The sequence below is a fragment of the Peromyscus eremicus genome, chromosome 16_21, assembly GCF_949786415.1.
Source record: "Peromyscus eremicus chromosome 16_21, PerEre_H2_v1, whole genome shotgun sequence".
NCBI lineage: Eukaryota > Metazoa > Chordata > Mammalia > Rodentia > Cricetidae > Peromyscus > Peromyscus eremicus.
In genome coordinates, this window is record NC_081432.1 from 4484811 (window position 1) to 4504798 (window position 19988).

A 19988-nucleotide genomic window follows, 5' to 3' on the forward strand; every position below is an offset into this window, starting at 1 on the left:
TTTTGTCTAGTTTTGGGGAGTTTAATGTGGTGTAGGATGTCCAAACATACTTGCCTCTGCAGTTGTGGAGGAGGAGGACCCTTGCTAAAATGAAGGGCAGCTTGACCCTGAGTTTCGTAGGGGCTGGCGCCTGGTAGGTTGCTAAGCTAGTGTGGCTGCGTGATGCTGCCTTCCCAGCTCCTTCTCCGTGTTCCAGTAAGTCCTTCTCTGGAGGCGTGCCAAGAGCTGCCTCACCAGAGGTTCTCATCTCTCACTCATGTGGCTGTGGCTTGACTTTGGACTCTAACGGCTCTGTTTTATGCTGGAATCTCTTGCATAAGCACCGTCTCTCCCAGCTCTTCCAGGTCATTGCCTTTCCATCCTCTTCTTACCATCACACACACTCAGGCAAGTTTGCTATTAAAAATGGCTAGGAGAGGTGAGCTGTAATTGCTGGTGGCTCCTCATTTGGGAGGTGCAGAGGGATCCAGACTTCACATGGAGAGTGTCGGGATGTGCCTCAGGCTCACTGTAGTGAAGAAGAGCCCCGACGTCAGCTCACACAGATCCCACGCTCTTCACTTCCTCTTATTTCAGCTTTTAACTGACAAGCACAATGTGAATGGATGTTTATGTTTTGGGTGGCTTTTTTTTTTTTTTTTTTTGGTTTTTCGAGACTGAGTTTCTCTGTGTAGCTTTGTGCCTTTCCTGGAACTTACTCTGTAGCCTAGGCTAGCCTCGAACTCACAGAGATCCGCCTGGCTCTGCCTCCTGAGTGCTGTGTCAGTTTTGAAATGCACATGCCATGGAAGGACTTGAAAAGCTTCTGAGTTCCACTTCAGATTCTGCATCTAAATGAGTCTGTCTGGTGTTGGCAGTTGGCCCTTTTCACCCAGCACAGTGTCCTCCAGGTTCGTTTATTCTGTTGTAAATGACGGATTTTCTCCTTTTTCTGGGCTGAATAGCGTTCCACTTTCTTTTCCTGATCAACTGTTAATGGAGCCTCCTGTTGATTCTGTGCCTTGGCTTCTGTAGCATGGTACCAAGCATGGAGTACACGTGTCTCACGTGCACTCCCAGTACATTGCTTTGGAGATGCTCCTACATAGCAGTGGGGTTGCTGGGACCTGGGGAATTCTCACATTATTTCTAGTCCATATGGCTGTGCGAGTTTACACCCCACCAGCAGTGTCAAGGGTGTCCTTTACATCCTTCACTGCCCTACCCTTCCCCATTTTTGCAATGGCTATCCTGCAGACACAAAACAATGCCACGTAGGTGTGGGTTTGCACTTTCTTAATAGTGACATTGAACAGGCTTTTTCATTTACCTGTGGACCATTGGTACGTCTTCTATAGAATATCTTTACAGAGTTGGGAATAGCCTGTTTTCCTGCTCTTGGGAAGTAGAAGCAGAATGACGAAGAGTCCCGGCCGTTCTGGGCTGCGTGAGGCCCTGTCACAATGGTGACGATGTGTTTTTGTGTCCTTTGCCCATCTTTAACTGCGTTTGTTTTCTGGCACTCAGTTGAGTCCGTGTGTGTCTCAGATGTTAGCTTCTTCTCAGGTCCATGACTGACAGGTGTTTCTCGCATTCCTTAGGCTCTTTCTCTGCTGCTTGTCTCTGTGGCTGCTCAGTCGGCTCTTCCATAACACTTCCTTCCTCGGGGTTCTGAGTCAGTACCAGGGCTTCCTGGAGAGGCCCGCCACACACTCATCCCTGTGTTAGGAACACCTTGGTGCTTTTGTTTCCCTGTATCGGTTCTTCCATGTAAAAGCCGTTGCTGTGAGAGCACATGGCTGCCCATGTTCTGAGTGCCATGGTACAATACTGCATCAACATGGAGGTGTCTGGGCACCATGTGCAGTGCCCCAAGGTTACACTAAACAGTTCTTGGTGAGCACTCTTCTACTTCCACCCGTTTTCAGAGCATCTGTGTCCTGTGTGTTTGTAAAATGGGGTGCTTATGTTTCAGTGAGGTCCTTTCACTTGCTGTCAGCACCAAGTCCCGACATACAAGCCCCGCTTTCCGTTTTTATTGTTAGTGGCTGTGTCGTATTTCATGTTGTGGGTACACCAGCATCCTGACTGCTTGTGCACTGGTGTGCTTGGGCTTCTGGAATCTTCTCTCCTGGTGAAGTGATCCTGTATAAGCATGTGCTTTGTGCACATGCACAAATGTTTCTCTTCAAGAGTTGCCTGGAAGTGAAGTTGCAGCTCCAAGCGAATGCTATTTTTGGTTTTGATAAATGCTGCCAAATTGTCTTCCCAAGGGAGTTTACTAACTTAAACTCGTTCCCGTGGTGAACTGCTCTCACAAACACGTGATAATCCCATTCGTTTTGGTTGATCAGATAGGTGGAAAGTCAGACATGATGGGTACACTTTGCATTCTCTTTGGCTGCATCAATGTTCTACCTTTTAAGACTGTCTCCTAAAGGGCTGAGGGGTTGGTGCGGATCAGTGAAGTGCCTGGGCATGCACTCATCAGGCGCTGTACTCAGTCCCCAGCACTGAATGACATGCAGTGGCGCACGCGCGCGCATACACACACACACACACACACACACACACACACACACACTATCCCAGTGGGGAGGATTGATAGGCAGGTCACTGGGCTTGCTGGCCAGCCCTTCTGGTTTAATTGGTGAACTTCAGATCCTAGTGAGAGACCTTGCCTCAAGAGAAAAAGACAGTGCCCAAGGGAAACATTGAAGGTTGGCCTCTGTGTCTCCCCTCTACGAATTTCTCAAAAAGCCAAATGTGATGGTTTGTGTAATCCCAGTACTTGGGAGGTTGAGGCAGGGCGATTGTGAGTTTGAGGCCAACCTGGACTACATAATGAGAACCTGCCATCACCACCACCACCACCCCCCAAAAAAAATGCAAAGGAAAAAAAATCTCAATTTTGACAGGTGTCGAGATCTGTCCTTACTTGCTAGGGCTGAATTGATCTGTGAGGTATAAGATTTTTTTTTTCCTGTCAGTTCATTAAACTTTGGGGTGGTGGTGGGGGGCACTGTGAAGTGGCTCAGCAGGTGGAGTGCTTGTCACCAAGCCCAGTGAGTGAGTTTGACCACCAGGAGGAAGGAGGGAAGCAACATCCAAAACTTGTCCTCCGACCTCCACTGGTGTGCTGTGGCTCACATGCCCCAGCCTCCAATGTAATTTAACATTTTTTTAAAATTTCTTTATTTTTCTCTCTCTCTCTCTTTTTTTTTTTTTTTCAGAGTTTAGGACTTTTAATTAGTCCTAAAGTCACTGAAGCAAAAAACATGATAAACATTCTTTTACAACCCCCAACGCAAAATAATAATAATAATGATAATAATAATAATAATAATAATAATAATAATAATAATAATAATAATAATTGTAGGAAAAAAAATCTTTTGAAATGTCCTTTAAAAGGCTCTGTCATTTAACAGGTAACAGTGTAAAACCCCACAGTCCTTTCTTTAAAATGAATCGGGAAAGATTGAGATGGAAGGAACTATTCAAACTTCGTCTTCTTTCCTTGTGGCTTGAAGTCTCCCCCTCCTCCTCCTCCTCCTCTGCCACCTTGGAAGCCTCCTCGACCTCCAAAGCCTCCCTGGCCTCTGCCACCAAATCCGCCTCTTCCTCCTCTACCTCCACCTCGGCCACCAAAGCCACCTTCACCCTTAGGTTTGGCCCAGTCCTTGGCAGCTAGGAAGTGGCTGGGGTCTCGGGCAGATGGGCGTGGGGGCAGGGCGTGGAGATTGCAGGGTCTGCTGGTGGTCTTGGAGAAGGGGAGCCTTCCCGGTAGGGCTAGAAGGGAACCTGCCCGGTGGCCAAAGCCTGGGGCCAAGTTGGGCAGGTCTTCCTGGAGTGGCTGGTGCCCAGGGATGGGATCTAGGCTGAGCCCAGACACTCACCTCTTGTCCAGAAGGGAAGTCGGGGGGGGGGGGGGGGGGACAGGATGGGAGCTGGGGGCCGGTCTCTCTAACATTTTTTTAAACTTTAAGATGGGATGAAATGAAAAGTGTCTGATGAGTTCTCTGTTGCAGTGTCTTCATGAGCAAACCTGCCATGTGTGGTTCTGATCGCTGTGACTCTGGCTGTGGTCTTTTCCCCGCCGTGTGTGGTTCTGATCACTCTGACTCTGGCTGTGGTCTTTTCCCCGCCGTGTGTGGTTCTGATCACTCTGATTCTGGCTGTGGTCTTTTCCCTGCTGTGTGTGGTTCTGATCGCTGTGACTCTGGCTGTGGTCTTTTCCCTGCCGTGTGTGGTTCTGATCACTCTGATTCTGGCTGTGGTCTTTTCCCTGCCGTGTGTGGTTCTGATCACTGTGACTCTGGCTGTGGTCTTTTCCCCGCCTCATTCAGAGTGGGGGAGCTGGATGATGGACTGCTCTGCCTAGGCTGTAGTGATGGCACTTGTTTCTAAGATGTTCCTGGAGTGATCCTGCTTCTAGCACCCAGGCTTGAAGGCTCTCTGCCCAGATGGTTTCACTGCTGGGCGCTGGTTCCCAAATAAAAAATCGAATAGGACTGGAGAGATGCTCAGTGGTTAAGAGCATCTGCTCCTGCAGAGGACCTGTGTTCAGTTCCCAGCACACACATGATGTCTCACAGCCATCCATAACTACAGTTCCAGGGAACCTGATAACTCTCCTCTGACCTCTGCAGGCACCAGGAATACAGGTGATGCATAGATACACCCATGCACATGCAAACAAATCTAAAACAATCAGCATAATGACTTTTTATATGAGTGGACAGCAGCCAAGCTGACTTCTGACCCAAACTGAGCACCGACACTACCCACTTACAGTGGCATTAAAAGGCAGAACCTTTGGGCTGGCCTCAAACACAGATGTGAAGATTCAAGTATTGTGTTCCAAGGCAGACAGCCCGCACAGTATGTACCAGCCAGGCTCTCGCAGGTGGCAACAGATGAGGTCACTCCAAGAATGAGAACAGCTTAATATAGACGCTGTAGCAACAGTGCACTTGGGTCCTTGGACGTGAGAGTCAGTTATTTTTATGGACGCTGAAAATGCATTTTGATTAAACAACTCTCCCTGATAACATTTTAAAAAGGAAAGGGCGGGATGTAGCTCCCTGGCAGAATGATTGCCTGGCAGCTTGAGTGAGGCCCTGGGCTTGATCCCCAAAACCATAAAAAATGAAGTGTTAGAAGGGTGCTTCCAACCTTCAGTGCTGGCGGGATTAGAGACAAGCGAGGGCTTGACTTTGAGAATTAGGGCTTTGAGGGTTGAAGGAGGTGACATTGCTCTCCTCTATAGTGTTTCTCGTGGAGGTGAGACCTTCAAGCTGTAGATTCTGTCAGTGGGCATACAAACACCCACAGATAAGATGGAGTAGTTTATCTGTCCACAGGGGGTTAACTCCAGGAATCCCTCGTGTAAAACGGTGTGTATCCACCTGATGTTACCCACATACACACTCCCATGTGCTTGCAACTGCCTCTCGATTGATCTGATTACTACAGTGTGACTGCTATGCATATCTTTTCTTTTCTTTTGCTCTATTTGAGACAGGGTATCTCTGTGTAGCTCTGGCTGTCCTGGAACTTACTATATAGACCAAGCTGGCCTCAAAAACACAGAGATCAACTTGCCTCTGGAGTGCTGGGATCAGAGGCATGGGCCACCACACCCAGCCTTATGCAAACAGGTTTTAGACTGTATTGTTTGGGTTATAATGATAAGAAAGGGTGCTGTGTATGTTTGGTAGAGGTGCATTTTTAATGCCCATTTCAACCCACAGTAGTTGAATCTGTGAATTCAGAATCTCCTGTTCCTCTTAGCCAACTGTCTTGTTGAAGGAAGGGGACACAGTCTGGTTTGTGTCTCAACTCATGTATCCTGATGCATATTTGACACTGTCGGGTGCTACCTTGGTCTGTGATCTGTACTGAAGTAGTTGCTGGCTTCACTCACCAGAACAACGTGGTGCTCAGCACCCATGTCTGGCTGGGTGGTTTGGTTTTGTGCTGTTTGGGTGACATCTCTGTGAGTTGGGAGCCCTCAGAGTCCTAAGATCAAAACTGAGTAAGTGATGCAGCCCAGGTGAACTGGTCCTTGGGTTGACACTGTGGCCTTCTCATTAAGTTCCTTGCTCAGTAGGTCACTCTAGGTGCTAGGCACCACTGTCCAAAGTCTGTGGAAGCTTCTGATTTGTTTATCTACTACACCAGTACCCAGGTGTCTCTTCAGCCTTTGAATCTCTCTTTTTTCTTACCAGCATGTGGAGAGGGCCAAACGTGAACTGTGTCGATAGCACCGGCTACACTCCACTGCACCACGCTGCTTTGAATGGCCACAGGTGAGTACCAGGGCCCTCCCCTGCCCACCCTGCCCCACCCTAGAAAGATCTTTAGACAGAGTGAATTTCACCTTTTCTCCTGATGATCCCTTCCTGTCGGGAGTGTTCCAGCATCACACAATGGTGGTAACTGTGAAGACCAGACTCGGGGCAGCCAGATCATAAAGATCCTGGCCCACAGGTGTCTGTCCCTGATGAACACGGATGGAAATGGGGGGAGATGAGAGGCTTTCTGTCCGGATAGCCGGCGCTCTTCCCTCATAAGAGCAGCCTTGTGAACACCGTGAACCCTTCCTAAAAGAGACAGAAAATACCTGTGTGGCCCACTTAACCCTCGTAAGTCTAAGGAGGTTGTTAGAACGTGAGTGTGGAAAGTTTTCTGGAGAAGATGAACTCAGGGGAGTTGGGAGTTGTCAGTGGACAACATCAAGGGCTCGGTGCAGCACAGGCACAGTTGTGGGCGTGGGGTGAGTTTGCTCAGCTGTGGAAGAACAGAAACAACGGGGAAGGAAAGATGGTGTTGGGAGTCGGAAGCAAAGTCCTAGGAAGAGGAGCTGTGTGGGGGTAGTTCTGGGGAGCAGGGACCAGGCGCTCCCCGATATTTTCCTGCCCTTTCTCTTTGGTGCTGACCTCATGCTTTGCCACTAACCCATACCCCAGCCCTCAGTTTATACAAGCGAGGGACAGACCCCACACTGCAGATTCTGTCACTCGCCCAATGTATGACCACTTGATGGCTTGCCGCAGTGCTGAACTCTTCTCAAGTTGAGTGTGGATACCGTTGCTTTTTTATAATGACTTTAAAGCTAAAATCCGGGGCCAGCGCAATGGTTCCGAGGGTAAAGCCCGAGATGCATGCCGGATGACCTGACTTTTATTCCTGGGACCCACATGGTAGATGCAGAGAATTGACTCCCTCCGTACGTGCTCCATGGCACGTGGGGTATGCACAAAGGAAGAGTAGAAAGAGATTGAGACCCTCTCAAGTGGTGGGAAAGTCCAGATTAAGGTGACTCCTCAGCTCAAAGGTGGCAGTTTGCTAGCCTGTTTGTGTTCACAGGGAGGATTTTCGTTGGCCTTGTGTGCCTGGGGATAATTACACATTTGAATCTGCTTCATTAGCAATGTCACCTAGAAGAAAGCCAGAGTCTTCTCTTTGGAGCTCTGAGATGATGCTCTGTGCATTTGGCTTGTGTCTGTGACCTTGATTTTGCTCTGTCCCTTCAGCTCCCACATCCCCAAGGCACTGGACTAGGTAGTGAGGATGTTAACTTTGCCCGGTCTGACTGCCTTTGTGTAAATGCTGAATGCTGTTTAAACATCAAGAACTAGGGAGTGCTGCACAGCTTAGACAAGGAGTCCAGACAGTATCAAAGTAGTGGGAAATAGATGGATTATCAAGAAAGGCTCACAGGAAGGTTAGTTGTTGTTCACGTGAGTCAGCCACCTAAAGCCACATCAGTGGCTGTGGGGCTTTAGAAGAAGATCTGGCAGTGAGCTCAGAGGAGGAGATTAGCCACATGGAGAGGTGATGTCAGAGAGGACTCTGCAGTACACCCCTGGAAAGACCTCTGGTTCTGTAAGCTCATGCTGATTTTTTGCTTTCTAGGGATGTGGTTGAGGTTCTTCTGAGGAATGATGCGCTGACCAATGTTGCTGACTCTAAAGGCTGCTACCCACTGCACTTGGCAGCATGGAAAGGAGACGCCCAGATAGTGCGCTTGCTCATCCACCAAGGGCCCTCGCACACCAGAGTCAACGAACAGGTCGGGAGAGAGACTGTCCTCCTCTCTCAGCTGTGGCCAGACTGCGCCTCCTTCAGCCCTGGGGCATATATAGCTCAGGACATAGTTCCTCCATTCCCTAGGCATGACCCCCTCATTATGAGTAGTGGGGGAGATTGTGTTCTGGAGGATGCATTTTTGTTTTGTTTTGTTTTGTTTTTCAAGCCAGGGTTTCTCTGTGTAGCCCTGGCTGTCCTGGAACTTGATCTGTAGACTCATGCTGTCCTTGAATTTAGAGATCCGCTGGGATCCAAAGCATGCACCACCATGCCAGGCCTGGAGGATACATTTCATATGCAGATTTGAACTAGAATTTTACACGTGCACAGATACATACATGCACAGTCTCACAGTATAAAATTTGATGCAAATTTTTTAAGATGATGTAGTTTCAAACTCAAGGGATTACATAATTACAATTTGTGCCTATGCCATCAACATGCAGCGCAATATTCCTGGTGTTTGTCAGTGCCCTGTGAGCTGTCTTGTTATTTTACATACATCAGAATGTGCAGAAGTAAACGTATGTGTGCTGGTACTGAAAAAATGAGCTCACGACTCAAAACCGTGGAGATGCAGGGCAGAGGTGATCCAGCGGCACAAAGATCATTTCCATCATGTCCTCCGAGGCTGCTTTAAGAGTGAGCATACTTTGAAAAAACACAGTTATTAGAAAGGCAGCATTTAAGGAAAACTACCTAGCTAGATTTGTTAACACATGCCTGTAATCTCAGCACTTGGAAAGTGCAGACCGAAGGATCATCTTTGACTACATAGTTAGAGGACAGCCTGGACTACATGAGACCTTGCCTTGGTAAGGGAGGGAGGGAGGGAGGGAGGGAGGGAGGGAGGGAGGGAGGGAGAGAGAGAAAATTTACTTAAGCTGGCTATGGTGGTTGGTGTACAGCCTGCATCGCCACACTCAAAAGGCTGAGGCGGAAAGTTGAGAAGTTCCAGGTAAGCCTAGACTCCATCATGAGACCCTAATCTGAAAAGAAAGAGAGAACAGAGTCAGCGAAACCTCACGAGGCCTCTGCATTGAAGACTCCTAGGATACTGTCTTTGTTCTTTGGAGAGACTTCCTTACGAAGGCTCTGTGACTCCCACCTCTAGTTCAGGTCCCGGGATGCAGGTCCTCTGGGAGGGGAGGTTTGTCTGTCGGCCCTGCTCCTGCGGTGTGCACTATGCTGCTCCTTCTCAGGGAGCTCAGGGCTGGCTTCCTCGTGACAGCTCTGAGGAGGTTGTTCAGCTCTTTGGAATGTCAGGTTCTTCCTCAAAACTTAGGGCGCCATCTGACAAGTCCACTCGTCAGCAAGGCCACACAGGTTTCCACTGAGCTGCCAGAGCGTGGTGGCTTGATTCTGAGAAGGGCAGCTCTGTCTGAGGAGGGACTCTGTCAGAGCTCCAGGTGCCTCCCTCCACTTGGAGACTGGGTGTTGGCAGCTGTCTGTCAGCCTGCCATTCCCTCACGGGCGGGCGGGCCTTCCAGGTAGGTAAGCAGCAGACGTCAGACACAGATGCCTGTGTATGCCATGAGGATGACAGCGCGCTTGCCTCTCTAGAACCCAAGTGCAGTTCTCCTGATTGAAACAACAGTTTTCTCTCCTCTCTGAAAGAAGTGCACAGAGAAGCTTGCTTATAACTAATATTCTTCAATGTTGAAAAACTGCCCACCCATTGAAGTCGTCCTTCTCACTTCAGCAATTCCCAGCAATCATTTCTAATCCTGTCTTCACCACTTTGCCTTGAAACACAGCTGCTTGGGGTTTTGAGCCACTTGAGTGTGCTAGCTTGTCTTGCTCACGGCTGCCTCCTGCCTAGAGTAGGCAAAGATCGGTGGATGCCAGCCCAGCGCTTGAGTATCTCAGGCGGGGGCTGGGCAGGATGTCCAAAGGAGCTGGAAGAACCGAATGGATCCAGGCAGTTACAGACATGACAGTGATTCTAAAGCCATTAATGCTGCTCCGCTGGATAAGAGTGAGCACCCCTGGAGCTGCCCTCCCTGTAACTCTCTCGGGCCCCCTGAGCTCAGATCTAGGTTGTTTAGCCTTGGGCCCCCAGGGCTACATATTGCTTTGATATATTTCATCCACTTTATCATCACATTGTCTTTTCCTCTCCTTTTTATAGAATGCTCTTGAGATCAAAGAACTCAAAAAGTACGGCCCCTTTGACCCTTATATCAATGCCAAGGTGTGTACATCACGGCCAGGACCCCACATCGTCCTGTGTTTCTCCATGCTGCGCCTCTGTCCGCCTGCCCAGGCTCCTCTTCGTCACCCTCCAGCTGTCTGCCTCAGCCCATCTGCTTTTGGCTTGTCTAGGGAAAGCACAGCACAGGGGCCGAGGCTTTATTTTTAAAACCCTCCCATCCAGGAGAGGTTGGGAACATCTGCAGCAGCAGGAATAAGAACTAGGACCTCACCGTAAGCCTGCTGTATGCTTGCAACCCGTCCATCAAACGAGTCCGCTCACTGGCCATAAGCGCAGAAAGCGATTGAAGTGCACTTCTTAAAACGGAAGCTTTTTCCTTGTCATCCGCTCTCGCGGTTCTTTTGAAGTAGAATATGACTTTCTTTCAGGTTTCCGTGGCCACAGTGGTGGCGTGGGGGACATAGGTGACCGCACCTCGTTCTTTCAAAAGCTGTTGCTGGCGGCCGCCCTCTCTCCCTGGGTGTGTGCCTTTCTGCATGGCGCTTCATAGCTCAGTCCAGTCTCTAGCGTCACTTCTCTTTCTGCTTCGTCACTGTTGACCCTGAGGGCTCTGAAACTGAGCTGCAGGGCACGGCCTGGTGACTGGGAGCAGCAGTGGTTTGCTAGACCTACATGACCAGCTACTATCTCGCCAGGAGACTTCTCCATAAGGAGACAGAGCTTAGGAGGTGGTGGGTATGGCTTCTTGTTGTCCTCCTCACATGCTAAATTTTTGTCGCTGAGTTTTACTCAGATGAATTTTGGGCTGATGTGCACGCACATGCTTTTTCCCAATCTCTGTCTCTGCCTCTGTCTCTGTCTCTTTCTCTCTCTCTGATCCAGCTCCTCACCCCATGTGAGTGAGTGTGTGTGTGTGTGTGTGTGTGTCTATGTGTCTGTGTGTGTATGTGTGTGTGTGTGTGTGTGTGTGTGTGTGTGTGTGTGCATGCCCACAGGGTGAAGGCCAGAGGTCCATGTCTTCCTCAGTCACTCTATACCTTAACTTTTGAGTCAGGTCTCTTACTGAACCTGGAGCTGGCCGATTTGGCTCGATTGGTTGGCAGTGACTCCCCAGAATTCACCTCCCCAGTGCTGGAGTGCTTACCGCCCTGCTTGTGGCATGGACGCTGGAGAGCCCGCCCAACTGGTGCCCGTGTGTGTGTGTGTGTGTGTGTGTGTGTGTGTGTGTGTGTGTGTGTGTGTGTGTGTGTGGTGGTGTGTGTGTGTGTGTGTGTGTGTGTGTGTGTGTGTGTGTGTGTGTGGTGGGGGTGGGCAGTACTCTGTCGGCTGTGCTGTCTTCCAAGCTCCAAGCTGCTCTCTGAGCGCAGTCTGGAGTTTGCACCAGATGCTAAATTGTCCTGGTTAGTGCTCTGTGCTTGCTCAGAATGCAACTGTCCTGGGGAAGGGAAGCACACATGCTTCCATGTTTGATGTGACAGGCAGGGGCATCGTCCCTTTTATCAGACACGTCATGGGCGGATTTTGTTGGACCATTGCTGGTAGAGAAGCAGTTTGATCTGAGGCAGCCGATACATGCACTCTGTTCTGGTGTATTCTCTCTGTGTTCTCAGAATCAAATAGGGACCCTTTATTGGAGCAGAGCACTGGAGTGCAGACTTGCCGGCCAGGCTTGCTCCCCGGGCCTTGAGTTCTGGACTGCTGACCCAAGGAAATGTGTTTTCTCTGAGCCTCAGTTTCCTCTTTTATATAATGGACTGTTACTACCTTCCCTGTTGGGTTGTTTTGGAGTCAGGTTGATAAAGGATCTGGTAACTAACAATATATGAGATGTTCTGAAATTCCTGTGCAATCTGTGGGTTTTGTTGTTGTTGTTGTTTATGGAGACAGGTCCTCATTGTGTAGTTCTAGCTGTAGACCAGGGTGGCCTTGAACTACAGAGACCCTTCTTCCTCTGCCTCCCAAGTGTTGGGCTTACAGGTGTGCGCCACCACGATGCCTCACTACCTGTGCTGTTCTGAAAAGGCACCATGTGATCTGTTTCCAGTGCTGCTGGGTGATTAGCGAAGCGGCGCTCAGTGTGCTCAAGCTTTGGTTTGGCGAGGAGCGGCCTGCGGTAACTGTCTCCGCTTGTGACGCAGCTGGCTTCTAGAGCCCGGATTAATGTTGGGCCTTTGGTTCTTGGACGTGCTTTCCCCAGCGTTTGCTTCCGTGGACAGAAGAGGAAATAGGTTGTCAGTCAGTGGACACGCGTGTCTGGAAGTGCTGCCCGGTGCTTTCTTCCCTCGGTGTGCACACAGCACCGAGCGAGGGCGGAATGGAGTTGTGTGTGCTGAGGATGCACACCCTTCTGGAGCTGACTTGGTTCACACCCCTCGGTTTTGTCCTGACTTAAGCGGGTTTGACTAGCCTGGCCAATGGCTAGGAATTGCTTTACTAAAGTGTATGTGAATGCCCAATCCTGTCTGGCTCAAGTACAAACGTAGAAGTCTCGGGCACCGTTTCAAGAGCAGACGTGGAGTTCTCAAGTTCTCCTGTTCCCTTTTGTCATCATCATAAGTCAGGAAAAATGAAGCTGAGCCATAGCTATGGTGGGACTGTGAGAACCAGGCACCCCTGGTAAGACAGCTTCCCCTTGCCGGGCTTTCTTTCACAAAGCCAGCAGCATAGGCAGACTCGTTTGGGGTAGATGAGTTTTTCTGACCATTCACGTCCCAGTGCTGGAAGGACCTTGAATCTGGCTGACCTGACTGCATCAGGAGCATCAGAAGCTATTAGGGAGCCCCCCATTGGAAGGACTTCCAGCTGGGGAGGGCTTGTACCACGAGGGCTCTGGACTGCGGTGGCGTGTGCGGCGTGTGCGGAGCAGTGAATATTCCGCCCTTTGCCTTTTCTCTGTCCCTCTGCAGTAGTGGCCATAGCTGGTGGTGATGTGTATGAGATTAAGCTGTTCACATCTTGGTTCCAAAAACTTAGATTTACTATTAATTGGGATTTAGTATTAATTGGATTTAGTATTAATTGAGATCTGAGAACAAAGACATTCACTTATAAAGCTGAACATGGTGGGGCACCCCTGTATCCTGGCACTCAGGCTGAGGCAGAAGAATTACTGAAAGTCTGAGGCTAGCCTGGGCTCTGTAGTGAGTGACAGGCCAGCCAGAGAGCATGGTGGGACCTTGTCTGAAAACAGTAAGGAGACCCTGATACAGTCACTAAATTCAGAAAATTCAGTTTCCTAATATGCTGCTCATGTTCACATTTTGTTACTTGTCCTCGTGATGTCAATTAGTCAGTCATTTCCTTACCTTTTCCCTTCCCCTTCCCCCCTCCCTCCCTCCCCTTCTCTCCTCTCCCCTCCCTCTCCTTCTCTCCCCTTCCCTCCCCTCCCTCCCTCCCCTTCTCTCCCCTCCCATCTGTCATTCTTACCACCCTCCAGCCATGATGAAGCTGTTACTCTCATGGGTAGGTTCAGGTCACTTGTGTGGGACAGGGTGCCATAGACTCGATACCCTTCTCAGTGTATCATCAGGTCACAGACTGTCTCCTTAATGACAGTGGTGTTGCAAGTGGTTTTGCTCCTTAGGGAAATGGGGGCTGAAGGTGCAGCTGAGGAGAGTCTCACATGCTAGGCAACCAACTCTTCCACTGAGTAAAATACCCCCAGCCCTTGTTTTGAGACAAGTTCTGGCTATAAAGTCCAGGCTGGTCTTGAACTCACGATCCTCCATCCTCCTACCTTAGTCTCCTGAGTACTGGGATTATAGGTGTGTCCTACATACCAGCAGGATTTTAAATAATAATTTAGTATGCCCTTCTGCTCTATCAGCTTTCTTGGCCAGGTCTGAGGTTGGGCCCATGACTGGTTAGTTTTAAGCTCTATATAGTTCCCAGATGAATCTTGAGATGTGCTCGTCTGAACAACCTTTCCACCTGGAGGGGTCCTTGCTGTTACCTGCACAGATGGTGCTCCATTTTCTTTCCATGTTTTCCCAATAACAGACAGAATTACCTGCTGCCCAGCGCATGTCCCTGGGCTACTGGTTGCAGTTTCTAGCTGGGCTGGTGTGTCTTTCTCCTGTCCACTTTGGTCCAAGTTCTGTGCTGCAGGAGGGAGCTGAATCCTTCTTTGCTGTCATGGGGTCAATCTTCTCTTTCCTGTCTTTTTAATTTTGTACCAACGGTTTTGCCTTTCTTCCCAGTCAGGTCTCTAGAACCTGCACCACAGTTGCACACAGCTACAGCTCTGGCTCCTTACCACAGACTGTCCACAGGGAACACATAAGCATGACTGTGATGGGATACTCCCCTGTGGACACACTCTGTATGATTTTCTCTGCTCACTTACGAATGTGTATATCTGTGAATCACATATAGGATCTGAAGTTCAGTGGAATCTGTAGCGAGGAGTAGACCCCGTTTTCTTAGACCGATTGACTGTAGCAGGGAAAACTTAATCTTAAGATGAGTGGGGATGGAGGGTTAGTGAAAGGATTTAGTATCAAGTTCAAGGCTAGCCTGGGCCACGTGACCTTCCCCCAGTTCAGAGTAAGATGATTACCGCAGTGTTGTTCAGAAGGGGTGAAAAGGAAGTATGCCCCATGACTGCGATCTGTGCTCTCCATGGGATCCCTGCCCCTCTCAAGGGTCTGTGAATCAGAGGACTCCTTAACCTGACAGCGCTCAGCTTCAACAAACCAGGAGAGCATGTGGTGGTGGCCAGTGCTCAGCCATGGTGGTGTGGTCACCACAGACAAGCTCAAGAAAGCTAACCACCAGCCCGTGTCTGGCAAAATCGATACACTCTCGGATGCTTCCACACTGTGCCAGCGAGGTGTGGTTAGATGGTGTTTAACACCAGGCAGGCAGTGTGCCAGAGCTGACCAAGATTGTACCTTAACAGGGTAGCTTTGGGACAGCTGTCTTCATTCTAACAAAAGCCAGAGAAGAACCACTAAACACACCTAAAAAGCACTCGCTCTGTCTTTCTGCTTCATCGTTTTGGTGGGATACGTTAGGGACCAAACCCAGGGCCCACGTGTGCTAAGCATGTGTTCTACCACTGAACCGTATTTCCAGCATGTCTTTATATCTCGGTCTCCCTCCGTCCTACCCCCCCCTCCTTCCCTTCCTCCCTTGCTGGATAATTTTGTCGTGTGTGTGTGTGTGTGTGTGTGTGTGTGTGTGTGCGCGCGCGCGCGCGCGCGCGCGCGCGCGCGCGTTTATAATTTTTCAGTCCCTAAGTCTCACATTTTACAAAGTCAAGGACACATAATTCTGGATGTTAGGAGGCACCATGGCTATAAGGATTTGATTCAGAGTCACAACAGGTTTTATTGAATGGAGTTTTGTTGAGAATAAGCTGACTTTTTGGCTCTGGTTGGCATGTGAAAGTTGAGGTAGAAAACTCAGAGACTTTTCTTAGACTTCTTTGGGTTGCGCTTTCCAGAAAGCTCCTGTGAGCTCTGTTGAAGTAGCTGCGTTTTGTCACAAGGAAGTGAAGTGACATCCCTGAGTTTGCTCAGGGGCCTTGGGCCCCGGCTTGGTAGGAGGTGGGCATGCCCCGTGGCCACAGGGAGCCCCAGGAATTTGCCTTCGGTCGGGCCACTGAAAACTGTCCTGTGGCTGCTTTTGCTGAGTTGTGCTGACGCTCTGGCACTGTCGTCTGCGTCTTGTTGATTTGTTTTTATCTTCGCATGTGCTCCTGCTGCCACTCACAACGGTCCTGTGCTGTCACTCTGGCCGCTTGGGGCCTCGGTCTCAGCAGCCCTGAATCTTTCTCATCCATTTTTGTGTAGCTGGAAAAAAGAGCCAAAACAATGCAGTCAAAAGCAGATGGAATTGATGCATGTGTGGGTAACTCTTCATCTGTTCATTTTAACCTCACTAACAGAATTAAAACAACTGTAGACGTAGTTAATTTTTAACTTTTGGCGACTGAAAGGTGCACAGTATTGACTCAAGACAGGCCCTGTCAAGCCTTGTCTTCCCCGAAGGAGCAGAAGCTGCCTAGGTAAACTGAGGACTCGGAGACTTGTGCGAGCCTCCCTCTCATCAGTGCTTCTCCGAAAGAGAGGTTGTGAAAAACTGTCTGCTTCAGTTCTTGTCATCAGTCTCAACGAAGAACACGATTGACAGGACTCACATTTTACTTTGGACCGTTGAAAAAGCACAAAGTTCCCTAATTCTGCCCCGGACTCGATCCTTGAGACAAAATTGGCGTCCGAGGCCTTCAGCCTTGGGGTTGAATGGAGGGCAGTGCTGCACTGGAATATTTTGCACCTCTCACACCAAGCATCCCAGAGCCGGTCCCTTTCTTACATGAGAAGGCTTCCCCAACGTGCTCACTGTCTTATGCAGTAGAAGCTGCATGCATTGCCCCATGTGCCCTCCTGCAGTAGGCATGAGGGCAGGGTAGGGTCCCGAATTCTCTCGGGCCTGAGCCTGTGCCTTCCTCCTCAGAAATGGCTGCCGGCTGCTACCTTGAGAGTGGTTTGCGGTGCTCTGCTCTGTTACTTTCTCTGCTGGCTGATTGATTTGCATGCCAGAAGCTCCAGATGACAACCTCCCTTTAAAAAGCTGTGTGGAAGGCTGTGGTTGGTGGATAAACCCAGAATCGGAACCACAGGGTTGAACAAAGAAATGCTTGTAAAGCCAGTTGAAGTTTAATGAAACAATGGCAGTAATATAGTATTCAGACATGCCAGGGCGTCTACCAAATGCCTGCCAAATTCCCGTGTTCCCTCTCCTTCTATATGGAGCTGCGCCCTTGAAGGCACACAGGGACTGCAAATGTTCAGGGGATGCTCCCCTCCTGCGGGGACTGGGGGCAGATGTGGCCAATGGGAGCAATCAGGCTTGATTGTTGGGGGCGGTGCCTGGATTCCGACTCCTGTAGGTTCCCAAGTATTGCTGCTATTTTTCTCATTTAAATTTCAGTGGTTTTATGGGTGATGATACAGGCAGATGTTAGTTCCCTACCCCACCCCTTTCTGATGTGCTGCTTGTTAACCCTCAGAACAACGACAACGAGACAGCCCTGCATTGTGCAGCACAGTACGGCCACACGGAGGTAGTGAAGGCTCTGTTGGAGGAGCTCACAGACCCCACCATGCGCAACAACAAATTCGAAACCCCCCTGGACTTGGCAGCGCTGTACGGGCGGCTGGAGGTGGTGAAGATGCTGCTGAGTGCGCACCCCAACCTCCTGAGCTGCAGCACGAGGAAGCACACCCCCTTACACTTGGCAGCAAGGAACGGCCACAAGGCTGTGGTGCAGGTGCTGCTGGACGCCGGCATGGATAGCAACTACCAGGTAGCAAGGCAGACATCACTCCTGGCACAGGGACTCGGTTGGTGGAAGAGGCACAAGCACCATGCTGCTGGGCTGTGTGTGTGTTTAGCACGTTTCACATCACATTCACGTGCTTCTGTTTGTCACTTGATTCTGCTGTGACATCTTAGAGGCAAATGAGCTCTGTGGAGTGAGTCCAGTGTTTTTGCTTGTTTCTTTTCAGGGTGTGAGATACAGCCTTTAAACCCTGAAAAGAAGTGCTTGTGGGCCGTCTCAAAGACAGAAAGGTCCATTATCTTCCCATACATGTCCCACCCACCCACCCAGGGCCGTCTTTTCGCACTGCCAAAGCCTCAACTGCCAATGTGATTTAGCACTCCTCTGTGATGGCAGGCTTCTCTCAGTCAGTACTTCCTTAAGCTTGGCGTTGACTCTCCACAGGGGCCATGAGGTGCTTTTATTCCTTCTCCCCAGGAAGGTGGAGCTTGGTCAAGTTTTCTTGGTCATCATCCCTACAAGCAGTGGGGGCTCATGCACGTGGCCGGCCTGCGATAGCACACAGTGGACCCTGGTGGTGTTAGAACCCGCACAAGAAATGGTGGGAAGAGGAGCCCCCGAGGCTCTGTGCAGCTTAGTTGCCAACCCTCCTCATCCGTGTCCCGTTTGTCATGTGACACACCCGACTGTTCTCATGACGTGCTGCTGCGCTCTTGTTTGCCTTCCAGACGGAGATGGGCAGCGCTTTGCATGAGGCTGCTTTGTTTGGCAAGACCGATGTGGTGCAAATTCTGCTGGCTGCAGGTGAGGTCGGCAGCGCTGATCCATGTGCCAGGCGCTGTTTGAGCCCAGCGTATCCGTGTGGTTAGAGCTGTGTGACTTGGTCCTGGAACACTAGACCGTTGATGACTGTGGGTGAAGAATGTTGGTTGTGCTGCTTGAGAGCTCTGGGTAGCCTTGGGCTTGCCTAAAAACGCTCACTTTCCTGGTCCACCGCCTGCTGTCCTTTCCAGGAATCGATGTCAACATAAAGGACAATCGTGGAATGACTGCCCTGGACACTGTGCGGGACCTGCCTTCCCAGAAGAGCCAGCAGATAGCCGCACTGATAGAAGGTACGGGCCCCGCACATCCGGGGACCGGGGCGGCTGACCTACAGTGCACTGGGCTTGGTGTAGCCTCTATTGTTTTTTAACCGTCTTTCCTTACAGATCACATGACTGGAAAAAGAAGCGTGAAAGAAGTTGATAAGACCTCCACAGCCCAGCTACCTCTCCTCTCCGGCACAGATGCCATAGCACCAAAGTCTCAGGGTGAGGAAAGTCACAAAGTCACAGCCAGGAAAGAGGTATAGCCTGAGGAGAGTCGGTCATTCTCAGGCAAATGGGAAGTTCTTAGTTCAAATAACAGTTGCAGGGCATTATTAGGATTTACTCAGTTCAGTTGTCTCCATGCTACATGAAATTTTAGCAAGCACAGCGTAGCTTTTGCTATGGGTATCTGTCCTACTTTTCCCTTTTCATTAAAAATTTTTTTTTTTTTTAATTAAGCCAGGCATGTGTTTTAACCCCAGCACTTGAAAGACAGAGGCAGGCAGCTCTCTGTGAGTTCCAGACCAGCCTAATCTACATAGCTAGTTCCAGGCTAGCCAGGGCTACAGAGTAAGACCCTGTCTTTAAAAAAAAAAAAAAAAAAAGGGTGGGGGGCGGTGGTGGCGCACACCTTTAATCCCAGCACTTGGGAGGCAGAGCCAGGCAGATCTCTGTGAGTTCGAGGCTAGCCTGAGCTACCAAGTGAGCTCCAGGAAAGGCGCAAAGCTGCACAGAGAAACCCTGTCTCCAAAAAAAAAAAAAAGAAAGAAAGAAAGAAAGAAAGAAAGAAAGAAAGAAAGAAAGAAAGAAAGAAAGAGAGAAAGAAAAACAATATACATTTTATGCATATGGCCAGGTGTGTTTACGTGCCCTGCATGCATGCAGGGACCCATAAAGGTCAGGAGAGGGTGTTGGGTTTTATAGATGGTTGTAAGTGCTGTGTGGGTGTTGGGAACTGAGCCTGGGTCCTCTACAATAACAGTAAGTGCTCTTAACTCTGAGCCATTTCTCTAGCCCCATGACTGCTTTATTTTGGCCTCTACTTCTGTAGGGATGTGTAATTGGCAGGATCATCTTAGGATCAACTTAGAACTTGTGTTTAGTGTCTCTTTCTATACCAAAACACATGCAGCACTCTGGGAACAGTTGGGCCAATGAGGGTCTGCTGCTAGTCCTTGCGTACATGGCAATTATGGCAATAAATCGTTGGTATGGAGGTGGTCTGGGTGGTAGGTGTTCATCATCAGCAGAATTCTGTGGTTGGTCTTTTTACTCTTTGGGGGCCTGCCACCCAGTTCCCAAATAAATACACAGAGACTTATTCTTACTTATGAATGCCTGGCCTTAGCTTGGCTTGTGTCTAGCCAGCTTTTCTAAC

The 19988-nt window shown here is 49.7% G+C and overlaps 1 protein-coding gene across 5 annotated transcripts in view; it reads left to right on the forward strand.

Moving 5' to 3' along the window:
- Anks1a (ankyrin repeat and sterile alpha motif domain containing 1A) overlaps positions 1-19988 on the forward strand; it is a 168724-nt gene that overhangs the window by 57025 nt on the left and 91711 nt on the right. For 3 of the 5 annotated variants that reach the window (XM_059282300.1, XM_059282302.1, XM_059282298.1), the window contains exons 2-8: positions 6213-6293; positions 7903-8059; positions 10208-10270; positions 17247-17543; positions 18248-18323; positions 18533-18634; positions 18731-18832. In XM_059282300.1, the coding sequence (XP_059138283.1) occupies positions 6213-6293; positions 7903-8059; positions 10208-10270; positions 17247-17543; positions 18248-18323; positions 18533-18634; positions 18731-18832 (878 nt within the window). The remainder of the gene's footprint in view (positions 1-6212; positions 6294-7902; positions 8060-10207; positions 10271-17246; positions 17544-18247; positions 18324-18532; positions 18635-18730; positions 18833-19988) is intronic. The other 2 variants (XM_059282303.1, XM_059282301.1) reach the window with 1 other exon arrangement.